This window comes from Brassica napus, chromosome C6 (assembly GCF_020379485.1).
Source record: "Brassica napus cultivar Da-Ae chromosome C6, Da-Ae, whole genome shotgun sequence".
In the NCBI taxonomy this organism is placed as follows: Eukaryota; Viridiplantae; Streptophyta; class Magnoliopsida; order Brassicales; family Brassicaceae; genus Brassica; species Brassica napus.
In genome coordinates, this window is record NC_063449.1 from 17,156,536 (window position 1) to 17,184,263 (window position 27,728).

Here is a 27,728-nt window from a genome sequence, read left to right on the forward strand (position 1 = left end):
ATTTCATTTCTTATACAATTGTAATGCATACCATTGAGGATTCTTTGTATAGATGAGCATAAACCATGAAATAACAAATTTCAAAACGAATTGTAAGTATTCCCTTTACCGTTCATTAAAGTGTATAAGTGTTTCTCTTATGTTGTGGGGATTTCGTTCATACAATCGGAAAAGTGTTTATTATAGGGTAAGGAACAAATTTTTGACTTCATAATGAACGTAAGACACTTAATAAGGGTTATATAGGTGTTATTCAAACCGCAAAACGTTGTTTTCGGTTTAAAAACCCTATTTCCTCGGAATTTCCTCGAAATATTCGAGGAAATTCCGAGGAACTAGTGTTTGGGGTTTCAAAATCTCGAATGTTTTTTTATAAACGGATCGATCGATGGATTTATGTCCAAAAATGCATCGATCGATCACTAAGATGGACCAAAGCGTAACAATGTGATTGATCGATGGGTATATGTCCTAAAATGCATCGATCGATCGATCACTAGTTCGTCGGAATTTCCTCGGAATTTTGTAAAATCCCTATAACATCTCCTCGGAATTCATCGGTTTTTTCCGAGGAACACATTTTTCCTCGGAATTTCCTCGGAATATTCCGACGGATTGATGTTTCCTCGGAATTCCGTCGGTATATTCCGAGGAAATTTTGGGTTTCCTCGGGAAATTCCGAGGATTTCATTTTCCGTCGGAATGTCCGTCAGAATACCGCTGTTTTCTTGTAGTGACTATATTACACGCTCTGTTGACAGAACAAATAAAAAATAAAAATCAAGATTAAAATCTAAAAGCAGTTAATCAAATACAAATGCTAATGAAAATGTACATTTGATAATTACTTCTCAATTTCTCAAAAATAATTCATAAAAAGATCAATGATCATAAAATTACGGCAAAAAGGTAAGACTGTATTTCCTAATGCTTGGGGATGATTAAAAACATGAAACAAAGTGGTTGACTTGGCTTACCTCGATGTGTCAGTATGAATGACAGGTGGTTGTTCCGGTATATCTTCAAGCTCATTGACTCCTAGTTTAACGAACTCATCCACAACTGTCTTCATAAAGACAGCCACTTCGGTCCTAAATTTCATGGACTCGACCTGGCTAGTTCCTTTAACTATGGAACAAACAGGAGCACCGTCTATATAACCATTGGCTGCTTTCAAAATATCGTGAGCCCGCTCAAAGTAATGGCTACGAACAAACTCTTCAAAGTGCTGCACACATCACACAGCACAGTTTCATAACAATTCAAGAAAACACAAAGTTCTTGACTAGATATTTACCTTTGGTGGTTTTCTCATGCCGTAAACCATCGTTCTTAATGACGATATGTATACGTTCTCACTGTAAACTTTGGAATAAGCCTCGCCTGATGGAGTCCCCTTGGTCCGCTCGTAGGCAGGTTCGTTAAAGTATGGTTTTTGATTCAAGATGAGTGCTTGGATTGAGACGAGAAGCTGTAACATGGTGGACTCCTGTGGTAGCCATTGCTCCCTCGGGTTACCATTCCAGGTACCGAGAAGACTCAAGCATACTTTACCAGAGCTGTATAGATTTGGGTTGATTCTAAGCCCACCAGAATGGTAATGAACCATCTGTCACCAACAAATAAAAATTCAACAATCATCAAGGGCTCAATAACAGAAGGCATGTTGAGAAAGTAGTTCTTGAGGGTATTACTGGTGGCACTGAAGGATAGTTATCAGGGAAGTGAATATCAAAAAAGAAAAGACCGTCATGATAAGGAGTCCCCTCTGCTCCAATAATTACAGCTCTCATAAGATACATTCTTGATTCACAAGCTCGCACAGATATCGTCTCTGTTTGCAACAAAGAAAGAGTAAAGTTTTAATAACAAATGTTGCAAGCATACTGCATTGGTATAAACGTACCAAACCTGGCAAATTATTCTCAAGAAATATCTTCCAATCTACTTGAACCTTTTTCACCCAAGTCTTTGAGTGCTGATAAGATCAAAGAGAGGCAGCTATACGTTACAGTTTGTTGAATATCTAAGAAACAAACACTTGAGATGATGAATAGAATGTAACCGTCACCTGCTTCGAAGCATTCCCCTTAGAAACATAGTGATGATCTGAGAAATCCTCAACAGTGTCAAATCTTTTAAAGTGCCGCAGAAAATTAACTTGAGCCGAAGAAACAACCTCTACAGGAGCTCTAGGATGAGAAGAACTGTTTCTACTTGGTTTTGAAGTTATGTTGCTGCTAGAATTCAGACACCCCCAAGGCTGATCAGTAGTAGACATCCCCATCTCCAGGTCAGCTGGGATATCCTGAGAGTTTAGTAAAACAAAACTCAAGAAGAGCTAAACCCCTAAATCAAAACAAAACCCTAAACACACATAGATAATCGTCACACATCAACGAAACCCTAAGAGAACAATAGTTCACTTTTTTTCCAGGTAAATCAGTTGAATTGAGCAGAAAATTAATCTATTTCTACTCAGTAAAACTGTAAGAACACAATCAGTGATTCATCAGGAACGGATAAAACAAAACCCATCAGCGCAAAAGCAAAGAGAAACAGTAAGTAATAGTAAACAAAGTAAAAGATAATCAAACTTTCCCTAAACAAAAAAAAAAAGACAGAGATGATCATCGCTCATTAACCCTAAAACCAAAACCCACATAAACCCTGAAACAAAAGCAAAACCCTGAACACACCGAGATGATAATCACGTATTAACGAAGCCCTAAGAGAGCAAAAGATCACTTTTTCCAGGTAAATCAGTAAATTTTGAGCATGGTTAAACAGATTTAACTGTACAAAAGGACAGAAAGATGGAACCTTTTTCACAGCGGGCTCCATTGACGAACTCAAAATCTTTGTTGGGTCTCTTAGCTTTCATTCGCGTCGTAGTGTATATATATATATATATATATAAACAAGAGTGAAGATTTCTCTCAATTGCCTTTGTAAAAGGTCTTTTTATTTATTTAATATTTTAAATTATGAATTTTCTTTTCTATGTTTATAGTTTAAATCATTTAACAGCATACTAGGTAACTTATCCTATACGTGAAAATAAATATTTACGAAAAAACTAAATTTTAGCAGTATATTAATATTTTTTTTTTTTTAGTTTTATATTTCTATTTTCTTAGTTAAGGCATGTATTTTTGAGTTAGTGGGTTGTGATGTTTTAACATATTTTACTTTACAAAATATTCAACTTTGTCATGATATTTGTTTTTAAAATTCTAATTTGATTTTAATTTGATGTAGCTAGTTTTTATTGATCGTATTGTTATTTTATTTACAGTATCATATATTTTATTTTGGTTTATTATTGGGATTTGCGAAGTTTTTAAAACAAACAAAGCACTTATTAAATTTATGAACTAAAAAAACTGAAATATAAATGTTATTTGTTTAAGAGAAATCTAAAATTGCATTACTTAAAATATAGCAGTACATTATAAAGTTATCAATTAAATTGAATATTTATCTTCTAAATCAAATTTGTTAACGTAAAACACCAACAAAGTTTTTTTTATATATAAAATTACATAAATATAAGAGAAATTCTCTTAAAAGACGCCAAATAAGTTTTTTTTTAACAAAATAGTACAGAAAGGAGAAAATGACCAAACTATTTTCATTAAAGAGGTAAAAGATCTTTTTACCCCTACTTTCTACATATATAAATATAAATAATTATTTGAATAAAAAAAGTAAAAATTTTATTATTTTTTAAATAATATGTTTTTCAATTCAAACTCTTTGATTTTTTCAAAATTTTATTTTGAAATCCAAAAATTCTTTTTAAAAAATTATATTAAATTATAAATTTTATTAAAGAAAAAACATCCTAACCGTACCTCCCAAAACTCCACCTACCCTTCAAACCTAAATCTTAAATCTAGATTAGTTAACATTAATGGTATAAGTGTCTACTTACCTCTTTAATGATGCATTTTGGTCATTGTGCTATTATGTGCTATATTTATGATAAAAATATTTTAGTGCTATCTTAGAGAAATTTTCTAAATATAATCTCAATTAGAACTACTTAATGTTTTAAAAAATTCCATATAAACTACATATTTGGTTTTTTTTTTGTGAAATAAACACTAAGTGAAAATTATATAAATCACATTCTAAATAGAAATCTTGTTTGTGGTAGACTAAAAAATAAAACCAAATAGATATTAGATATTTTAACATCAACAATTTTATGAAACCAAATACAATTGCTATATGGTACAACACACACTGGTGTCTACTACCGCTCTTTTCTAAGTAAATAATTTATGACGATAGGAATCAAGCACACATGCATAGATCACTATTCCGTGCACTGGAGCTTATTCTACATATGCAATTTTCACATACCACCACAATGAAATTAAACTCGCCCTAAGTCTAGGTTTCAATCTTCCACATCTCGAAAATACTTCACCAAGTACGTTAACAGCCAACGCACACCAATGACACTAAACTTAATTACCCAAGCGCACACACAAAGCTCACCACAAACTCCAAGTAGTGGCCGACTCCACCACAGAAAGCGTCAACACCAACAAACTAAATCCACGTCAGACTCCATCAAACAATGCTTCAAAATATACTTCGACACTAAGCAGTAACACACACCAAGGAAACCTCTCTCTATTTCTTCTCTGGGATATGGCTTTCTCATAGCAGACCAGAACTTGATCTCCACGTCTTTAACTTGTTCTACAAGTCTTCCAAATACACTTAAAGCAACTTTCCATTTCTTTATTGGAAAACTTTAACTTCAAGCAAACTCTTTTTTTCTTTATGAAAAACGTCGTTATGTCTTCAGGCACTATCATCTTTCCTTTTCTAAGCTCAGCAAGCTCATACTCATCACAAAACACGAACTCCAACAAAACCCATCACACACAGTCGTACTAACTCATGTAGTACTGCACGAACTGATACATAACATCTCATCAAACTGCATTTTCATCGTAGTGATGTCGTCATGCTGAATGTTTATGTTGTGATGAAGCAATGGTGGTTGCAGGTTTCGTTTGTTCAACGGTGGAGGTTCAAGCTCGCTCAACTCCAACTCGAGATAAGCTTAAACCTTGCAATTCTTTTTATGAGACTCATCTTTAAGGAGGATGCTATGTCTGGTTCTTTAATGCAAGTTATGCGGAAAAGCACTCTGGTGATCTTTGGAAAAGATTCGAATCAAGTTCTCCTCGTGGTTATATGTGTCTCTGAACTAAATTGTATTTGTTGGTTCATCAATATAATCGTTAGACGGAACAAAAGGAGATATGAAATGTGATTTTATTTGGATATCTTTTTGTTCCTGTGTTTTTCTTGTTTTTGTCTTTATCATTACAAGTTTTTTTTCCGCGCTACGCGCGGATTTAGTCTTTTAAATTTATGTTTTAAGTAAATTTTATACATTTTAGAATATTTATTTTTGTAAACTTATAAAAAAAAATTTCTTAAGTATGTGCGACTAAAAAGAGTTGAAATATTATAATATGCATTGTGTCTTTCAAGCAATTATAAATTTTAGTAAATAGTATTCAAAAATCGGATCTAAACAAAACGAATTTTCTAAAATAACTTTCAAAAGATATATTTAGGCATTCAGAAATATAGTTTCTTAAAAAGTGCCTAACTACCTCATACAGATTATTTGAATATAAAATATGTTTATTAACGTTGCTGTACCTGATATACGAAATATACCCAGCTAGGTTTTAATTTTGTATAGATAATTAACTAAAATATTGGTTGTTTTTAAGAAATGTGCTTATGGTTCAATTTTTGGTACATTGCTTGCTTATTTGATGTAATAAAAAAGGATAAAAACCTACTTTAGATATATATATATATATACAGTAAAAATTCTACAAATAAATAATATTGGTATTTTGATATTTATTAATTTATAAAGGTATTAATTTACAAAAAGTTTCCATTTTAGATTTTTCTATTTTAAGATATATTTTTTATTAAATAAAAAATATTTCATTTTAGTGTATATAAATTAATTAACTTTTTGAAATTCGAAATTTATATTAGTTTTATTATATTATTGGTGTATATAATATATGTCTCATTGAAAGCGGTTTTAGATATAATTTTACTAAACCTCGTCCAAATATATTAAGTGTTAAGAAATATAAAGATAATTCAATTATGAATGGAAAACAAACATTATAATGGTTGGTTTATACTTATATAAAATGTATATTAAATATATGCACAAAAGTTTCTTATTTATAGGGAATTATGATATTTTTTATTAATTCTTGTGGAAAACAAACCTATGTACGTTTAAATTCTTAAACAATTGAAAGAGAAGAACAATGGTTCTTTTCGGTATGATTTTCTTGATGCTTTTCTTTTTAGTTGTAGGTGTAATGTTTTGCTTCGGCTCTTGTATGTAAGTTCACGATTATGTTTTTTTGTGTTGTCAAAGTAAAATGTAAAATCGTGTAGTTGATGATGAAGCCAGTACAAGTTTCTCTGTAAATTTGAATCAGTTTATTATAATGCATTACTTTTAAAAATATGTGTTTATTTTTCTTTAATATATAATGCTTGTGATGTCACAACTTTATTTTTCGACTACATATTCTTTGGACTGCGATATTTAATTGTCCCATAGAGATTTACTTAACCACTTGATCTACAATATACTTTTATATAAAACGGGATGGTGATTTGAAATAATTTTCTGTTTTTAATTGAGTAATCAGATTGCTTTGATTTCATAAGACAATACTAAAACCATAACCCAATTTTGGTATATTGATATACTCCATGTGCGTAGGTTTAAAACTTGACAAATCACTATAATTTTAGATGTATTTTAGTATAAGGAATCAGAATTGTTAGTATTAAAAAAAATATTTTACAGCAACAAACGTCTTGTAGTATACTCCTTCACTTTCATAATATATGAAGATTAAGAAAACTACGTTCTTCTAAAAATCACTTTTAAAGATATATTTTTAAAATCATTCAACCAATTATAAAGTTAACCCTAAAATTTCCAAACATCATATATTTTGAAACAACATTAACGTTTTAAAACATCATATATTTAGAAACAGACGGAGTATATGACATTGCTATTTAAACTTTTTTTTTGGAACTTCTATTCACATAAAGACTGGTGTTTTGTGTATTTTCATTATATTATTTGTGATGACATCAACATACGTACAAACCACAGAGCCCCCAAACTACAATGAAAGAATACCTAAAACACTTTCAAAGCTTTTACAAGGGAAATAATGTATCCTTAATATAAATAGACTTATTCTTGGGTTTACCTCCTAGGGTGAACCTCTAGGTTCACCAACCAATAGGATTGTGTTATTTTATATTCGATATCTTTTAAAAAAGAAAACAAAATATTGTCAAATTATATTATCTTTTTTAAATTAAAAGGTAAAAAGAAATAAATAAAAAATAGTAGTAATTACAAAAAAAATACTTTTAACGTCATCAGCAAAACATTAAACCCTAAATCCTAAACCCTAAACCCTTGGGTAAACCCTAAACTCTAGGATAAATTTTAAACTCTAGAATAAATTTTAAACTTTAAATCAAAATCAATAAACACTAAAACACTCAAGGGTTTAGGGTTTAGGATTTAGAGTTTAGAGTTTTAGGGTTTAGTGTTTTTATTTAAAGTTTAGGATTTATCCAAGGGTTTAGAGTTTACCCAAGGGTTTAGGGTTTACCCAAGGGTTTAGGTTTACCCAAGGGTTTAGGGTTTAGGATTTAGGGTTTAGGGATTAGGATTTAGGGTTTAGTGTTTTGCTGACAACGTTAAATTTTTTTTTTTTAATTCTTTTTGTAGCTGCTATTTTTTTTTTCACTTTTTTATTTTAAAAACATAATATAACTTGATAATATTTTGTTTCCTTTTTTAAAAGATATCGAATTTGAAATAATGAAATCCTATTGGTTAGTGAACCTAAAGATTCACCCTAGGGGGTGAACCCAAGAATAACTCATATAAATATATATATAAACAAGAGTGCTGCTCAAAAAAAAAAATCTATATTATAATGATTGAGTTTTTGCTCTCTCCTCAGCGCGCCATGTCAGCGTTTTGTAGGCCTCACTTTTAAAAAGAGTAAAAAAAATGTCAAACACATAGTTCGAACCCGGGTTATTGAGATATAAACACCATCATTTATACCACTAAAATAAATGATACTTTATACATTGATGGCCGAAGCTAATATATATTTATGAAGGTCGGAAATCCTTGCTTCTTCGCTTTTTTCTGTGGGCCGGGCCTACAAGTGTATTATGAGTTTCATTTTTAAAAGAGATTCATCACGTTATGTGGAAAAAAAAACAATTATAGTTTTCTCATATTGTAAACTGTCTTTGTTTAACATGATTTAGAGTTCTATTCATCATTGTCTTAGACAAGTTTGAGTTACAGAGTTGCGGCGTGTGTCTGTTCGTAATCTATTTTTTCACCGGTGAAATCTTCATCTCCCCATCTTAAATCGCTTGATCATAAATGTTCCTGATTTGTTGTCCTTCTCGAAACCCTATATATATGATTCTCATCTTTGATGAACTCAATTTGCATCTCCACAAAACTCATTGATTCCTCTTAGCTTTAACCAGCTTCTAGAAAATGTTTCTTTCTACCTCTCCAGTTCCTCAAATCAGCATCCCCGGCGTCCGTCACTCAACCTTCGAGTCTATCCGTCTTGGTCATAGTAGTCAGAGCATAGCCTCTAACCTCCTCGCTTCTGGGATTCCCTGAATTTCAAGAAAGACAGTGAGTTTATGGAAATCACGGTTCTCTTCCTTGATGAAAAGGTAAGTTAATCTTCGATTTATCACATTTATTTAATATAATTGTTTTTAATTGATTTCCTGATTCTTTGTTGAATAATATTATTTGCAGATTCCGTGATTCATGGGTTTATTCCCGCTGGACGTGCTAATCATTACATGTCATCTTTGAAAGCCGGTTCCATTGTGAAAATCGATTGTTTTGAGGTTGTTAGGTGCTCCTGAGATCAATTTCCGGTTACAAGATAACTGATCATTCATTTCTCATTCGTTTCATCTCACCAACTATTAATGATGAAGTCATCATGAGTGCTCCTGAGATCAATTTCCAGTCATTACTAGACTGTTAGAGAATTTCCAAGTGATTGCAAACACAAACCTAGACCTCTCAGGTATATTATCATATTGCATTTGGGTTTATATTATGTTTCGATATCATAACTGATATTTAAACTCGCAAATGTGGTTGGGCAAATCTGTTATGTCCAGGACTCTGACCTTACCAAAGAAACAACTCGAGTCCTTATTCGTCTCCTCATTGATCCGTAAGAAACAATCAACACACAATTCTCTTTATATTATTATTTATATTGTGCTAACATTAATAATCAAAAATATTTTCTATTCTGTGGTCGTCTATTTATTTCCCTTACTTATCAAACTAATTTTACACAAACCTTTATTTTACACCTTAAAAGAAACCACAACAACCCAAACAATCAAAACACCAAAAACTATAATTCCAAAAAGACGAATCATTAATGTTTACCTCTCTTTTTTGTCTAATCTTAGAAGTAAACTTCAAAACAAATATACCAATCCAATCACTTCAACTAAAACTCAACGACACATACATCGAGTCAGCTAAACAAATACAAACTACACGGCCAGCTATTTAACAATTTACAAACTTACTTTCACAACGAAGAAGACCAAAACGACAACCAAAATCAGTAAAATTACCTAAACAAAAAAAAAAGTAAATTACGAACTCTGATAAATACTGGTAACAATGATTTTTGTTTACATATTACCCGTCAAATAAAAGATAAACAAACACATCTACACGAGGAGATACAAGAAACAATCCTGACAGACACAAAGGCAACAACAACATCTCCACCTGCTCCCTACTCTTGTCTTATAAAAATAGCTTACATGTCCAATATCAACATGCCAATGCTATTGTCTTCCTATAAGAAACACATAAATTCGTTTAAACCTCATTAAGGCCCAAATACTCAGAATTGTTACTCATTTTATAGTTATTTCTACAAGTCTTCATGTATTTGTTTTAAAGGTCCAGTAAGAGCAACAAGTTTAAAAATAAAATAAAAACGTATAACAAACATAATAAGGATAATAAAAATTATTACTGACACACAACTTACACAACTAAACTGGAGAAAAAATATCTATAAACAAAAGGTACTCTCAATAACTTTAATATAATTTATGTACTCTCAACAGTACAAGAAACAAATTAAAAAGACAAACAAACAATAAGTCTCAGTGACATAGCAAACAACACCACGAACTATATCAATTACATTATTAACACAATTTAGTCCTTCATAAGTAGAGAACAATGCATACACAGTTCATCTTCACAACTCTAACCCTATAACAATTAAAAACTTGAAAAACAACTCAAAACGCAAAATTCACAACTACAATAACCCTAACAAGTATTGAGATGAAACAAGAATTCTGTCTACAACTCCGTACTTGCGCGGAGGCAATGCCTCTAGTATAAACAAGAGTTTGACCCCAAAAAAACAAGAGTGAAGATTTCTCTCAATCGCTTTTGTAAAACGTGTTTCTTATTTTTTTTTTGTCCACAATGGTCTTTCTTATTTCACATTTTAAATTATGAATTTCCATTTTTGAAAAAAAAAGAAGAATCAAAACTGCTGATAGATCTCTCTAAAATTGAAGAGTTTTGACTTGATTGGTTGAAGCTGTGATTTTAATTTTTTTTTGCTGTTAAATTTTTAATATGTAATTTTTGCAGTAAGATTTTAGATATGATTTTTGAAATGAAAAATATAATTGTTAAACATTAATTATGTCTTATATGACTCACATATTATTAATCTATTTTATTAAAATATATTTTATCAAAATAGAGTCATTTTTATTCCATAAAAATATAAAGTCACTAAAAAATTATATTGTACAAAAGTCATAGTATGACCATTTCATTATTATGAATTATTCACATTAATAAATAGATATCTATAATATTTTTAATTATAACATAATCTGTTGAGAAAATCTAACAAAAATCTTATTAAAAATTTCAAATAGTTTTTACAAACTATTGTATTAATTAATTTTGTAATATGTAATATAATAATAATATAAATTAATCTTAATTAAAAATTTATTATAAAAAAATTCTATGCTGCTTTTATAAGTTTTATAATTATAGTCTATATTATATTAAAATAAAATTACCATATGCATTAACTATGATAAAATTATATTAAAGTAGTACATTAATCTGTTTTATTATTTATAATTGATTTAATTTAAAAAAATATCATTCACTGTTAAAATGGTTTAATAAAAATTGTAATATTATTATACAAAAAAAATTAAATCATTAACATAAGTAGACTTTTATATCTATATCTATGTATTATCTTTTTATTGTTTAAGTTAAACTCTTATATTTACACCTATAGTATCTGAAAACATAGATAAAAGACTAAAAACCAAAAAAAATCACTAAAAACAATATATATAAATAATTAGTAAATACCAAGATACATCAGTTTACAAGCAAATATTTCAAAAATAGTGATAGAAATGTTATTTTGAGATACACAAATCTGAAAAAACAAAGAAACCGTAATGGCGATGGCGACGGCGATCTATCTCTAGGGTTTTGATGGTTTTTGAAAATTGTGAGCTGGGAAATCGATGGAAAGATGAGGATAACGAACGGGTTGGTGTGATAGTAAAGATCTGGAGAACTGAGAAGTCATGGCTTGACAAGGATTTGATCAGAAAGGGAAAGACGGGATTCTCCGGATACAGGGTGATTAAAAGGGATTGTGATCATATCTATGTGGTGGGGATACGATCTACAGATTTTGCAGCAAAGGATCTCGATGGGGAGAAATGGATTTCGATTTCGATCCTCTTTAAGATGAGATCGTCTGACTTTACAGGTATTAATTCAGTCTACTCATTACGAAAGAATTTATTCTTTCAACATGGGATTCGAAGAATCAATTTCGGATTGGATACAATAGGGATATGGAGCTTGTGGATCTCGTGGGTCTGTGATGAACAGATACTACAGAAAACTTGGAAAGGAGGACACAATCATGGTTTCAATTGTAATATATTTGGCATTAATGGGGGAAAATCTGGGTCGGGAGAATTTGGAAACTGTAACAAGAATAAAAAGCATGGATGGTGCTTTACTTTCTGTATCACATATTCAAGCTATCTGATAGCTCTCTCTAGTAAAAATCATCGTCTTGCTGTTGTTTGTTTGATCATGACACAGAGTCAGCTTCTGGGAGCAGGTGGGGACATTAAGGAGGGTGAGGGTGCCAGAAAAAGATTGAAGATCTCGGTGCCACACTTTGATAACTCCGCTCTCGTCAAGACCTATTCAAGAACCATTATCGGAAGATGTATGAATCCACCGGCGCAAGAAATGAAGGCTTTGTTACAGAACATTCCAAAAATTTGGAAACTGGAGGATCGGGTGGTGGGGACAGATTTGGGGCATGGAAAATTTCAGTTTGATTTCCAGAAGGAGGAGGAGATTGAAGCGGTCCTGAAGCTGCAGCCTTATCATTTCGATTACTGGATGGTGGCTCTTGCAAGATGGCAACCGAGGAAGTCACAGCTGTTCCCGGCGGAGATTCCGTTCTGGGTGCGAGTTCTAGGTGTTCCAATGGAATTCAGGACACATGCTACTTTGGAAAGCATAGGTGATGCTTTGGGCAGGACGGTTTCTGTGGATCTTGAGCATTTACGTGTCCATGTGGTGATAGATGCTTTCCAACAGCTCTGTTTTGAGACTACGGTGAACTTTAAAGGGGGAGAGTATTATGAGGCAGTGGAAGCGGCGATCTCACTAAGATATGAGAAACTATTTGGATATTGTCCAATCTGTGCCAGTTTGTGTCACACAGAAGATAAATGTCCTCTTGCCAAGCCGGCGATGAAGACAAGTCCAGACAAGAAGAAGGAAAATAGAGATGGTAATGGGGGGTGGCAAGAAGGAGGGAAGCATGCAGATAGGGCTCAGAGTTACAAAGGGGTTGTCATTAATGGGAATACGGGCTATCAGCAGAAGGAGAGAGATGGTAGAGACTATTATGGGAAGGGCAAAGGAAAAATGGGTGAGGAGACTGACTTTAAGTGGGTGTGGGCGGCTGAGAAAGGGAACAAGGGATCGGCCAACAATCGTGGAAGCTACAGAGGGGATGGAGAGGCTTCTAGACAGCGCATGCCACGACGAGAGGATTCAAGAATGGCTGTCCAGGAGAGAAGTTCTAGGGGTGTCTCAGGACCGATAGGAGATCAACAGTTACAGTGAGGTTCAAATCTAAAGGCTACGGAGAACAAGGCTGTCGAGGCTCCAGAGGAGGGTGAAATCAAGGCTGTTGAGGCTTCCAACCAACAATTACCTTCACAAACTTTTCAGGAGGAGCTCGCCAAGACTCAAGCGATTGGAACAGAGGTCATTTCAGATCCCATGGATGCAGAAAGTGGGTTACAGGTGATTCAGAGTCTGGTAGGAGATTCATCCACGCTCAATGAAGATAAGGTTATGGATATGGATGAGATAAGAGAAGGTTTTCTTGCAAATGGGATTGATATGGATGCTGTAGATGAGCTACAGGAGTGCTCAGAAGGAGAGGTGGAGGAAGCAATGAGAGAGCTGGACAGGGCTGGTAATGAAGATATTCACGAGGATGAGGCACTGGTTACTGCGGTGGATGGCAAAGGCACGACTGATGTAGAAATGGCAAAGCAACATGGAACACACAAACGACTTTTTAAGCCAGCGGCTGGGACTGCGGTTAGCACGAAGATGAGGATGGCTAGCGTATGGGCTTCCCCACGTAAACGTACTGGAGTCAAATCAGGAATGCGCCAGGGGGAAAACAGTAAGCAAATGGATGCTAAGGGCACGTCAAACCCGAAGTCGGGACTCCCTAAACCATAATTTTATGATACACAACGTCTGGTTGGATTCGAGCAAGCGGGGCTTGGCTCTTGGTGTTGGCATTTGGATTTTTAAAATAAGCTCTATGAGCATTTCTCTTTTATTCGTTCTAGTTAAGGCTTATGAGATTGCAATGGTTTTTTCTTTTTTATGTTTATTGGTTACGCTTTCGGTTATGGTTAAGCAATGGATTTTAATTTGGTTGTGGGATATGTGGTACTACGTATCAGTGTGTATCAATGTATCTTTAATCATCAGCTTTGTCTCTTTTGGAATATATGGATCTTATGGTGGAAGATTTGGGTTTCAGTGTGGTGTTAGGAATCTTATTTTACGGTCACCTTGTGTTGGAGTGAGATGGCTTGACTGGGAACCATCATTTTGTATCATGATTATATATATTTGTATTTGGCCTTACTACAGGCACGCTCCACGGTTCACATGGGATTGTATTCGAGAGGTCGGGACTCTGGTTATTAAAGTGGGTATTTGGATGGTTCGATCGTGTTATTAGGATAACGAGAGAATTGGACAGTTGTGGTGGTGGCTTTAACGATTATGGCGATGGGATGAGCGTGGCATGATATGGCGCCTTGTGGAACATAATGTCTGGTACAATGTGGGGAGTAGTATCGAAACTTATTTAATGTTAATGAAGTTTCAGGTGTTTCTGGATTACGAGAGGTTTCACACCTTTCGATGGTTGGGCTACATTATAAAGTGGATGGTAGTGAAAATATGGATATGTTTACTACATATATTAGCCTTTTTAGCTCAAATTCCAAACAGAGGTTATAAGGAATTGGGAAACAAAGTTATTTGCTCTGATGTGATTGAATCGGGAGTATTATTTTATTTGGAGATTTCAATACTCTGGTGTATTCAGCTGGTTAATTTTTTGAATTTTGGATTAACAAAATGGAAGAGGGGTGTGGATAGTAGGTATTTCGTTGGCATCTTTAAGCCGAATTATTCAGGCTCCAAGGAGCAATCCAATTTTATTAATATATGAATATATTAAGCTGGAACTGTAGAGGACTTGGAAGTCATTGGACCATCAGTTACCTTCGAGAAATATGGCATAAACATAAACCAGAATTTTTTTTCTTATCTGAAACAAAACATGATGCTGCATTTGTACAAGGTGTTCAATCTCATTTTGGCTCTGATAGTCTGGTTACTGTGGATCCATCTGGGAGAAGTGGAGGTTTAGCTCTTTTTTATAATATTGAGCATCAGGTCAAGATTCTATATTCTAGTAATAGGATGATAGATATCGAGGCGGTAGTGAAGGGGAAACAAGTTTTTCTTACTTTTGTTTACGATGATCCGGTCCCAAAATTGCGGTGGTTTGGGAGAGGTTGACTCGATATGGAATATCATGATCGGAACCCTGGTTTATTATAGGAGATTTAAATGAAATCACCGGGAATCATGAGAAGGATGGCGGAGCTGTGAGATGTCCGACATCTTTTATATCTTTTAATAATATGATAAGGAACAGTGGATTATTAGAATTTCCGACTCGTGGTAATACTATGTCCTGGCAAGGGAGAAGAGGTAAAGGAAAAGGGGCAGTGACGGTTAGATGTAGACTGGATCGTGCTTTAGCGAATGAGGAATGGCACACACTCTTCCCATGGTCTCATACGGAATATTTGAGATTGGTGGGGTCAAACCATCGCCCAGTGGTGGCCTTTTTGGATGATAAAATTAATAGACGAAAAAGGGGACAATTTAGGTTCGATAAGAGGTGGATTGGTCAAGAGGGTCTGATGGAATCAATAATGTCAGGTTGGTTGGAGAATCAGGAAGGACGGGTTGAGGATTTTGTTACAAAAATTAGTAATTGTCGCCATGAAATATCTTCCTAGCATAAGGACAATCAACCATATGGAAAGGATAAAATTAAAGATCTTCATCAGGTGTTAGAAGAAGTACAGACAGATAATGATAGAATACAAGAGGAGATTCTTGAGGTTTCTCGGAAATTACAAGAGGCTTATAGGGATGAAGAGGAATATTGGCACCAGAAAAGTAGGAATATGTGGTATTCATCAGGAGATCTTAATACTAAATTTTATCATGCGTTAACAAAACAACGCCGGATCCGTAATAAAATCGTGGGTCTACATGATGAATTGGGTAATTGGATTACGGGTGAAAGTGGAGTTGAAAAGGTAGCGGTTGATTATTTTGAGGGTTTGTTTGCTACTACTAATCCAATGGAATTTGATAGTTTTTTGGATGAGATTGTACCCGCCATTTCTCCACAAATGAATCAAATATTAATGCGTACAGCAACGGAAGAAGAGGTTCGACAGGCTTTATTCATGATGCATCCTGAAAAAACGCCAGAGCCGGATGGGATGACTGCTCTTTTTTTCCAGCATTTCTGGCATATTATTAAGAAGGATGTTGTAGAGTTGGTTAATAATTTTCTGGTTACGGGCGAGCTGGATTCACGTTTAGACATCACCAATATTTGTATGATTCCAAAGACGGAAAGACCTACAAGAATGACGGAATTGAGACCGATAAGTTTATGTAATGTTGGTTACCAGATCATATCGAAAGTTTTGTGTCAACGGCTGAAAATTTGTCTCCCACGGCTAATATCGGAAACTCAATCGGCTTTTGTGGCAGGAAGATTAATTTTGGATAATATTCTTATCGCCCAGGAAATGTTCCATGGACTAAGGACAAATAAATCTTGTCAGAACAAGTTTATGGCGATAAAGACGGATATGAGCAAGGCTTATGATCGGATAGAATGGGATTTTACTGAGGCTCTTCTTTACAAAATGGGTTTTGATCCGCATTGGATTAAATTAATGAGAGAATGTATATCTTCGGTTCAATACAGGGTTCTTATTAATGGACAGCCACGAGGACTGATAATTCCCTAGCGGGGATTACGTCAAGGGGATCCTTTATCTCCTTACTTTTTTATTATGTGCACGGAGGCACTAATTGCAAACATAAAAAAGGCGGAACGTCTGAAACAGTTAACGGGACTAAAGGTAGCGAGAGCTTGCCTAGCAGTTTCTCATTTATTGTTTGCAGATGATAATCTTTTCTTTTGTAAGGCAAAAAAGGAAGAGTGTCAGACTATTCTTAGGATTCTTAAGGAATATGAGACGGTCTCAGGGCAACAAATCAATTTCCAGAAATCTTCAATTCAATTCGGACATAAGATTGAAGAATCTTGTCGACAAGAATTAAGAGATATCTTGGGGATTCAGAATATAAGTGGAATGGGATCTTATTTAGGGTTACCGGAGAGTCTTGGAGGATCTAAGGTACAAGTGTTTGGGTTTGTACAATAGAGTGAATGGATGGACTTTTCGTTTTTTCACGAAAGGAGGAAAAGAGGTGATTATAAAATCAGTGGTTATGGCTCTACCAAATCATGTGATGTCTGTATATAGATTACCAAAGGCCACTGTGAAGAAGCTCACAAGTGCCGTAGCTCAGTTCTGGTGGAGCCCAGGTGGAGGCACGAAAGGTATGCATTGGAAATCATGGGATAAATTATGTGTTCCTAAAGATGATGGTGGCCTTGGTTTTAAGGATCTCACTGATTTTAATACGGCGATGCTTGGTAAGCAATTGTGGCGTTTGATCGAGAAACCGAATACTCTATTTTCTCGAGTTTTTAAAGGACGGTACTATAGGAATGCTTCACCCCTGGAACCGATCCGCTAGTACTCCCCGTCATATGGCTGGAGGAGTATTCTGCTAGATGTCTGGTTTGTAAAGGACTAATTAAACGGGTGGGGACAGGGTCATCTATATCTGTATGGAATGACCCCTGGCTCCCATTCACTCGCCCGAGACCAGCAAATAAAAACCCTAATCACTGTTACCCGGATCTCACCGTGGATTCCTTAATACATTCGGCATCTCGTACATGGAATTTACAGGCTATAAGCACTTTGGTTTCCCCGGAGGATATTAAGATCATTACAAGTATACCCTTGAGTACAAATCAGATGGATGATAGGCTTGGATGGCATTTTACTAACAATGGAAAATATACGGTCCAATCTGGGTATCAAGTGGAAAGAGTCTATCCAGATAAGGAAAAACCACCAGATCTTTATGGACCCACAGTTGATGTTCTTAAAGCCTATTGCTGGAAATTGAAGTGTCCTCCGAAGATAAGGCATTTCTTATGGCAACTACTTTCAGGATGTATAGCGGTTATGAAGAACCTAAATGCAAGAGGAATACATGGAGATATATTTTGCTCACGTTGTGGTGATCAGGAGGAATCGAATATATGAAGAACCATGTGTTTTTTTATTGTCCTCCAGCACGACAGGTGTGGGTCTTATCTAAGATACCCTCGAATCCGAATAATTTCCCACTAGATTCTTTCTTTGCGAATATGGATCATCTTTTCTGGAGAGTTAATCCAAAGATGGATGACCATCAGTTTGCATGGATCTTATGGTATATTTGGAAAAGTCGGAATAAGAAGGTGTTTAGTAATATTGATGTTGATCCGAGAGATACACTTAACCTGGCTGTACTGGAATCAAAACTTTGGGCTGAGGCTCAGGTTTTAAGGAATCAGAGAGTGGCACCAGTTACACAGAATAGTTCCATCCAAACGAATACAGGACGATGGTGTTTTATAGATGGTTCTTGGAAAGATAAGGATGTATTCTCAGGGCAAGGATGGTTTAGTACTTTACCAGGCTTTGATGGTTTGTTAGGGGCACGAAATTTTTGTGCATGTCTATCACCTCTTCACTCTGAGGTGGAGGCATTGATTTGGGCAATGGAATGCATGAGAAATTTAAGACAATTTCAGGTTACGTTTGCAACAGATTGTTCTCAGTTGGTGAAGATGGTTTCGGAACCTGAGGAATGGCCTGCATTTGGAGCCTATTTAGAAGACATCAAGCTTTTGAGAAGAACCTTCCACAACTCAGACATCGTTCATGTACCAAGGACGGTGAACCAAAAGGCGGACAGCTTAGCACATAGTGCCCGGCATCAACCGTCTTTCGTCGTACACATGGATGCAGAGTTTCCAAGTTGGTTCACAGAGTCAATATGAGTCTGTGCATTTTTTGCTGTCAAAAAAAAAAAAAAAAAAATAGTGATTTCCTATCATCTTATGGTTGGAGAAGCATACAATTTGGTAAAGAACTCTTAGCTTAGGGCCTCAAAACATGTGCGGTGAATGGCAAATCAATCACAATGTAGGGTGTCGAAATGAATTCATGGTGAACCAGTGAGGAGACCTCTAATGCAAAACATTTTAGGGATTTCAGATAGAAGTTCAGTGAGCTTATAGATCATCACACCAGAGGATGGAAGATGGATAAACTCTAGAAACTGTTATATGAGGAGAACATAACCAGGTTAATGAAGATGAAACCGATGACAGACGAGGATGACTACTGGTTTTGACTCCATAACAGAAATGGGATGTATACTGTCAAGTTTGGTTACTAGATGATATGTAGAGAAACATACACTACAAGAAAACAGCGATATTCTGACGGACATTCCGACGGAAAATGAAATCTTCGGAATATCCCTAGGAATTTTCGAGGAAATTCCGAGGAAACACAAAATTTGGTTTCCTCGGAATTTCCTCGGAATATACCGACGGAATTCCGAGGAAATATCAATCCGTCGGAATATTCCGAAGAAATTCCGAGGAAATATGTGTTCCTCGGAAAAAACCGATGAATTCCGAGGAAATATTATAGCCGTTGGAGAGCCGTTGGGGGATTTTACAAAATTCCGAGGAAATTCTGACGAACTAGCCGTTGGCGTCGGAATTCCGTCGGAATTTTCTCGGTCTGTCTGCAGGATTTAAACTATAAATACAAGCACTCCTCTTCCTCTTCATTCACTCCATATCTTCATCCTCCCTCTTACTCTATTTACACACGAATTTGATTCATAAAAAATATGTCTTCTTCAAATTATTTTCGTTCTTGGATCGATCGACCTCCTTTGGATCCGAACACGAAATTGCTTACGGAAGAATACCAACGAGGTATAACCGAATTCATGGGGTTAGTTCACCGACAACCGGAAGCAAAAACAGGTATGTTAAGATGTCCTTGCTCTAATTGTAAAAATAGAAAGGTTATTAAAGAGTGGGATGTTTGGACTCATCTATATTTGAGTGGGTTTACACGAAGTTACAAAATTTGGTATCATCATGGGGAAACTGATTATGAACATGGTAGTACTAGCGAACCTCAGCCAGCGGTTAGATTAAAAGAACCAATTAGAACGGATGTAGATTATGGTGTAGGTACTGAGCAGATGGTAAATGATCATTTTAGAGGGGAAGATTTACCCAATGCACAAGCTAAGAGATTTTATGATATGTTGGATGCTGGAAAGCAACCATTGTACGAAGGTTGCAGAGATGGTCATTCAGCTTTATCATCTGCTACAAGATTGATGGGCATTAAAACAGATTATAGTTTGGCTGAAGACTGTGTGGATGCGATTGCTGATTTTTTAAAAGGTATTCTACCCGAGGATAATGTAGCTCCTGGTTCATACTACGAGGTTCAGAAACTCGTAGCTGGTCTTGGTTTATCGTATCATGTAGAGATGTATGCAGCGACAACTGCATGATTTATTGGAGGGCGGATGAACAGCGTGTTACATGCAAATTTTGTGGAAAGCCTCGTTAAAAAGATACGAGTGGAAGAGTTCCAGTGCCATATAAAAGGATGTGGTATTTACCTTTGACGGAAAGGTTGCAGAGGTTGTATCTGTCTGAACGCACAGCGCAACCAATGAGATGGCATGCGGAGCACTCAACAGATGGTGAGATCAGACATCCTTCAGATGCAAAAGCATGAAAGCATTTCCAATCAAAGTATGAGAGAAGAAATGTCTATCTTGGATTATGTACTGATGGTTTCAGTCCGTTTGGCAAGAGTGGAAGACAGTATTCTCTATGGCCCGTCATTCTTACACCATACAACCTACCCCCAAACTTGTGCTTGCGACGAGAGTTTTTGTTTCTCTCGATTCTCGTTCCCGGACCAGAGCATCCTAAGAGATCACTTGATGTGTTTCTTCAGCCACTAATATATGAGTTGCAACAACTATGGGCTCAAGGTGCTGAAACATACGATGTTTCGTGTAAAGAAAACTTTCAAATGCGGGCAGTACTAATGTGGACAATGAGTGATTTTCCAGCATATGGTATGTTGTCTGGATGGACAACGCATGGAAGGCTATCATGTCCATATTGTTAAGAAATCTCTGATGCTTTCCAACTAAAACATGGAAGGAAAACGTGTTGGTTTGACTGTCACAGGAGATTCCTACCACCTGATCATCCATATCGTAGGAGAAGGAATTTGTTTACGAAGAACAAGAGGGTGTTTGACAGTCCATCTCCGGAAATTTGTGGGAAAGATTTGAAGATACAACTAAGAGATTTTGGTGCAGAAAGGACGCCAAACGTCGGTGGACATGAGCGTTTTCCGGTAGATGCTGTTGGAGGAATACATAACTGACACAAAAAAAGTATTTTCTGGGATCTGCCATACTGGGGAGGATCATCTGCTAAGGCATAATTTAGATGTCATGCATATTGAGAAGAACTTTTTTGACAATCTCATGAACACGATCCTTAATGTTCAAGGTAAAACAAAGGATAATTTGAAGTCAGGACTGGATTTAGTCGATATATGCGCTCGTTCAGAACTTCATGTTGATGAGAATGGTAGGGCTCCTTTTCCCATATACCGACTTGATGCAGAGGGAAAAGATGCGTTCTTTGATTGGATTTCAAACGATGTGGAATTTCCAGACGGTTACGCATCAAATTTGCGTAACTATATCGACATAAAGGAAGGAAAGTTTATTGGCTTGAAAAGCCACGATTGCCATGTAATGATGCAGCGCCTCCTTCCGTTCGCCTTCAAGGAACTATTAGCACGAAATGTTCATGAAGCAATTGCAGGGCTAAGTGGTTTCTTCCGCGATTTATGCACGAGATCAGTGACTCTTGAAGGTATTGAAAATTTGAAGACTAACATAGCCGTGATTCAGTGCAACCTTGAGAAGATATTTCCTCCCTCATTTTTTGATGTTATGGAGCATCTTGTTATTCACTTGGCAAGAGAATTGGAACTTGGTGGTCCTGTGCAGTATAGATGGATGTATCTGTATGAGCGGTATATGTTCCATTTGAAGAAGATGGTGAAAAATTTAAGTAGGGTGGAAGGTTCTATAGTCGCACAGATGATCAATGAAGAAACTTCAAACTTTGCCGAGTACTACTTTCCAGCAGAAGTTCAGACCAAAAACAGAAGACCTGCTCGGCATGATGATAGAGGCGAACGGGCAACATATCATGTTACGGTTCCAGACATTTTCACAGACGTTGGACGACTTAGCAGAAAACCAAAGGACCGTCGACTTACTGAGCAGGAGCGCAGTCATTTGCAAACATATTTGCTCACCAACTGCGAAGACTTTCTTCAATATGAGAGGTAAATAAATTAGCTTACAAATTTTTATTTTAACAACTTGAAATTTAAATCTTAATTAATTACATTATTGTCATCATATACAGGATTTTCATGGTAGAAAAGCGGTTCGAGTATAGATACGCCACAGAGGACGAACTAGAAGAAATGACGCAGAGAAAATTTACTGGATGGATGTTTACTTATGTGAGTACTTTAAACAAATTAAAATATAATTTATCACATATTTATACTAATTCACATTTATTGATAGAACATATATATATGTGCTATTAATAGGTGTCTGCTGGTTTGGCCAGAGGTGAAACATTTGACGATTGGATACGTGAGATGGTCGTTGGACCAAACTTTGTTGTGAAGTCATATCCGAGATTTTGTACTCGAGGATATGCATTCACAACTCAGAAGAGGAGATGTTCGAGTACGACTTATGATGCTGGCGTTTGTTCTGCATCAGGAGATGATGTATACTACGGACACATACATGAGATTTTGGAAATCAAGTATTTGGGCATGGTTGGATTGCGTTGTATTGTTTTCTATTGTGATTGGCACGACAACACTCCAGATCGAGGTGTGAGAACAGATGCATTTGGTGTTACATCAGTAAATTCGAGGCGAAAGCTGCAATATTATGATCCTTTCATTCTTGCTTCTCAGGCCGATCACGTAATTAAATGTTATATTCAGAATGATTCATCATCATGTGTATTAATTTATAATTTTTCTAAATGTTACAGGTTTGTTATATCAAGTACCCCCGGGTAAGGAACAGAGATGATCTGTGGGTTACTGTTACAAGACTCAACCCGAGAGGCCGAGTTCAGGGAAGTTCTGAGCTGGAAGACCCACTACAACCAAGCACATCCGGCAACTTAAGTGCAGCAGAAGATTTAGCTGGAGTTGGTCTTGTAGTCGATTTAACCGACTTCGGAGAGGAAGCCGTCGTTCACGTAGAGGATGAACCAGTGATTGGAGAGTTTCACCAAGATCCAGATTCAGATTCATCTGGTGATGATGACTCGGAAACAGACTACCATTGATTTTTTTTTTTTTTAAAGAAATACCGAGGAAATTCCGAGGAACACTTGATATAACCTCTTTCCTCGGATATTAGTTATTTGGTTTATCTAGCAAGGCAAAGCTGAATACGAATTAAAAACTACTCAAAACACAACCAAATAAAACGAAGAAACCATGTAAAAGAAATACGAACTCATAATTAAGAAAAAAAATAAAAAAAAAACTAAGTTCAAAATTAACCGAAAAAAAAAACATAGCTCCTACTCCTCGTCTCCTGCTCCAGATGTTCCTGCATCTTTGGGTCTCTTGGACCTCTTTCTTACCCTGTGTGTACCACTCGAACCCGAACCAGAGCTGGATAGAGAGTTGTCCCGATGAACTACATCATCCTTTTGGCAACGACACGGCCTGATACGTGAAATGGCAGCCCAGATATTGTGTAGCATGTCGTTGTTTGTCTTTATGCTCTGATCTCTCCAATGTTGTTGCTGGCGCGAAGTGGCGTTCGGTGGAAGCTCTTGCAGCTTGTACTGGCTAGAGTCTGATGGGAGTAGCTGATGGGGTTGTGAATCATCTGGAATGGCTTGTGCAGCCTCATCTTCTCCTTCTTCATCATCCACGGCCTTGCCTTTGGTCTGATATTTTAGCGTGAAGAAGGATGGCTTGTCTACTAGTGCGGTAGCAGGGGGTAGGAACTCAACTGCAGCCTCTGAAAGTAGAGCAGTCAGGCCGATCTGAGGCAGGTGGCAGTAGAGTGTTTTCTTCGCTCGGTCCTGGAATACGTAGACGTAAGGACCATCCTGATCAATCCTCGAGTGGGGACCAGCTATGAACTCCTTACTTACTAGAGAAATGACATCCAGGTAGTTCCAAGCAATGTTGTTCGATCTGTCCATTGCTACCTGATGGTTCTCGCAGTCTACACCCACATGTGTAAGGATCCGAGTAATCACTGCACCAAATCCACATGCACTGCTCTTGGATTTGGTTACTTTCCCCTTGTATCCTGCTAAGTTTGCGGCCAGCACCGCTCCCATGTTGAAGGCAGTAGAAGGTGGGAATGTAGAGTTTCCAAATGCCGGTAGCAAATGCCTCACACATTGGTACAGGAGGCACAACTCTCATTGCGTGACTGATGCGGCTGTGGTTGTCCCGTATAGCAATGAGCCAATGAGGCGTGTGGCATATCTCAGTACTGGGCTCCGGATAAGTGACTCCTTTGCCTGAGAAGATCTATAAACCCCTGTGCCAATCGTTTCCCAGAAGTTCAACAGCTCTGAAGTCCAATAAAGACCAGGTGTCCTCTCCCCTGCACTCAATCCAAATAGTCCGCAGAGGTCTGTGAAAGATACCTCAAAGTATACTTTCTGCACTACGAATGCCAGAAAACCTTCCTGATGGCTATTATCGGGATGGCTGACGTATGCGGATGCTATGAACTGGCGTACCAACTCCGGATAAGTGGGTTCGTTGAGGTTGCATAGTTGGCCTAGACCCATGTTCTGGAACAGCCCTTCAATGTCTGATTTGATTCCCAATATTGTCATCGTCTTAGGACATGCTAGTTGTGTAGCCGGAACGGCTACCTTCTTCATGTTGTTGTAGTGGGTGGTATCAGACTTATCCCACTTCTTTGGCCTTTGCTTCTCTCGTTGAGACGAACCCTCTTCTTGTGTGTTCTTCTTTGCTGATGTTTTCGTGCGCTTCATTCTCTACAAAATAGAATCTTTGAAACAAGTGAGTATGCAGTATATGTTTTGATAAAAAACAAGCGAGTTGTGATAAAAAAACCAAATTGAAAAAAATTCTCAATCCCTAAATCATCTCAAATCCTATTCCAAACTCGTTGATCACAGACAATTGTGTTCTATTCCATGTTTAAACATCTGTTTCATGCATATTTGATCAAGGAATCAACACGGAAATAAGAAATTCACAAAACCTAAAAAATTGCTCAAGAACAAGATTTGAGAATGTGGAGATTCACGGAGTATACCTGTCTTAGGGTGAAAACGAGTGTAGGAATCAGGTAGAGCTCGAAAAATCAAGGGGAATAGAGCCCAAAATTGTTCAAATCGGATGATTATAGGGAGAGAAAAAGGGGGGAGGGTCGAATTATAGGGGAAATCGGAGGGGATGAGAGTTCTGAGGTTTTGATCCAGAAAGTTCGGGTTTTGCCTTATAATTCTGTTTTCCGCACACGCATCGATCGATGCGTTTTTGTACAAATACAGATCGATCGATGCGTTTAAAAAAAGGCTCCCGGGATTTTGTTCGATCCATCGATGGGATTATCTCATCGATCGATCACATTGTTACGCTTTGGTCCATCTAAGTGATCGATCGATGCGTTTTTGGATATATATACATCGATCGATCCGTTTATAAAAAAACGTACGAGATTTTCCGAGGACATTCAAAGGAACGCTTGAGATTCTCGATCGATCGATGGGATAATCTAATCGATCGATCACATTGTTACGCTTTGGTCCATCTTAGTGATCGATCGACGCGTTTTTGGATATATATACATCGATCGATCCATTTATAAAAAAACGTACGAGATTTTCCGAGGACATTCCGAGGAACGCTTGAGATTCTCGATCGATCGATGGGATAATCTAATCGATCGATCACATTGTTACGCTTTGGTCCATCTTAGTGATCGATCGATGCGTTTTTGGATATATATACATCGATCGATCCGTTTATAAAAAAAATTGACGTATTGAAACCCCAAACACTAGTTCCTCGGAGTTTCCTCGGAATATTCCGACGGAATTCCGAGGAAGAAAAGGGTTTCCTCGGAATTCCCTCGGAATAATCCGAGGAAATTCCGAGGAAATAGGGGTTTTAAACCGAAAACAACATTTTGCGGCTTGAATAACACCTATATAACCCTTATTAAGTGTCTTACGTTCATTATGAAGTCAAAAATTTGTTCCTTACCGTATAATTAACACTTTTCCGATTGTATGAACGAAATCCCACAACATAAGAGAAACACTTATACCTTTTAATGAACGGTAAAGAGAACACTTTCAATTAGTTTTGAAATTTGTTATTTCATGGTTTATGCTCACCAATACAAATAATCCTCAATGGTATGCATTACAATTGTATAAGAAATGAAATACGGCAAAAAAAATTGATATTTTGAAACCCCAAACACTAGTTCCTCGGTATTTCCTCGAAATATTTTCATTTTACCGGACAAATATTTCGCGAAAATTAAAATTAGAATTCCGACGGAATTCCGACGGATAATGTCCGTCGGACCCTAGGTTTTATAACCACGAGTCCCTTCTTCTTCTCCATTTCTTTCTTCTTCCTCTGCGCGACCCCTCTCTTCTCTCCGGCGATTTCCCCCTGAAATCCGACGATATCTCCGGCGATCTCCCCCTTCTCTTACACAAATCATGTAAGGACCCTATCCCACTCTCTTAGGTTCTATTTGTTAGGTTTTTGCGTAGTCTTGATAGATTTTTGTTAGGGTGATTGGTTAGGATTGTGATTTGGTTGTATAATAGGTTTAGAATTGTGATTTGGTTGAATAATTTGTTTTGTTGAATTGATTTAGAATTTTTTTATAATTTTTTTTTATTCTTTTGTATTTATAAAATCGATTTTTGTATATAAAATCGATTTTTGTATTTTACAAAACGATTTTTCTATATAAATTCGATTTTTTGGATTTTACAAAATCTTTTTTGTATATAAATTCGATTTTTTGGATTTTACAAAAAAAAATTTAATATCTATAAAACTTTTTTTGTGATTAAAAACTATTATTTGGGATTTAAAAATATTTTTAATATATATATATATATATTATTAAAACTATTTTTTGTAATTATTAAACTATTTTTTATTTATTAAAACTATTTTTTGTTTATTAGAACTATTTTTATATATTTATTAAATATTTTTAATATCTATAAATCTTTTTCTGTGATTAAATTATTTGGGATTTTTTTTTTTTAAATTAATTTATATATTTTTGTATTTATTAAATATATTTTTTTAATTTACAGGTCTCATGATGATCAGACCCGGCCTCGACAGCGTCGTGGTCGTGGTGCTACGGGGAGCCAGTCTCGGGATTCCAGCCATTTTCAGGATTCCCCTTCGCCCCACAGCTCCAACCATACATCTCCCTCTGCTGCACCCGCTCCTGCTCCTCTCGCTCCTGCTGCTGCATCCGC

The 27,728-nt window shown here is 36.2% G+C and overlaps 1 protein-coding gene across 1 annotated transcript; it reads right to left on the reverse strand.

The window, feature by feature from the left end:
* Positions 1-973: 973 nt before the first annotated feature.
* On the reverse strand, positions 974-2,287 carry LOC125588379 (putative ubiquitin-conjugating enzyme E2 38). The gene is made up of 5 exons (XM_048759696.1): positions 2,072-2,287; positions 1,912-1,978; positions 1,695-1,834; positions 1,298-1,609; positions 974-1,228 (listed from the first exon to the last, which is right to left on the reverse strand). The coding sequence occupies exons 1-5, from the start codon at positions 2,285-2,287 to the stop codon at positions 974-976; spliced, it is 990 nt and encodes a 329-aa protein (XP_048615653.1).
* Positions 2,288-27,728: the final 25,441 nt, after the last annotated feature.

Excerpts from the sequence above, each read along its gene's own strand:
- LOC125588379 (XM_048759696.1), bottom strand. The coding sequence starts at position 2,287 with ATGGGGATGTCTACTACTGATCAGCCTTGGGGGTGTCTGAATTCTAGC. Across the intron at positions 1,979-2,071 it reads AGGGGAATGCTTCGAAGCAG|CACTCAAAGACTTGGGTGAA; the intron begins GTGACGGTTACA and ends TGATCTTATCAG. Across the intron at positions 1,835-1,911 it reads TCTTGAGAATAATTTGCCAG|AGACGATATCTGTGCGAGCT; the intron begins GTTTGGTACGTT and ends TGTTGCAAACAG.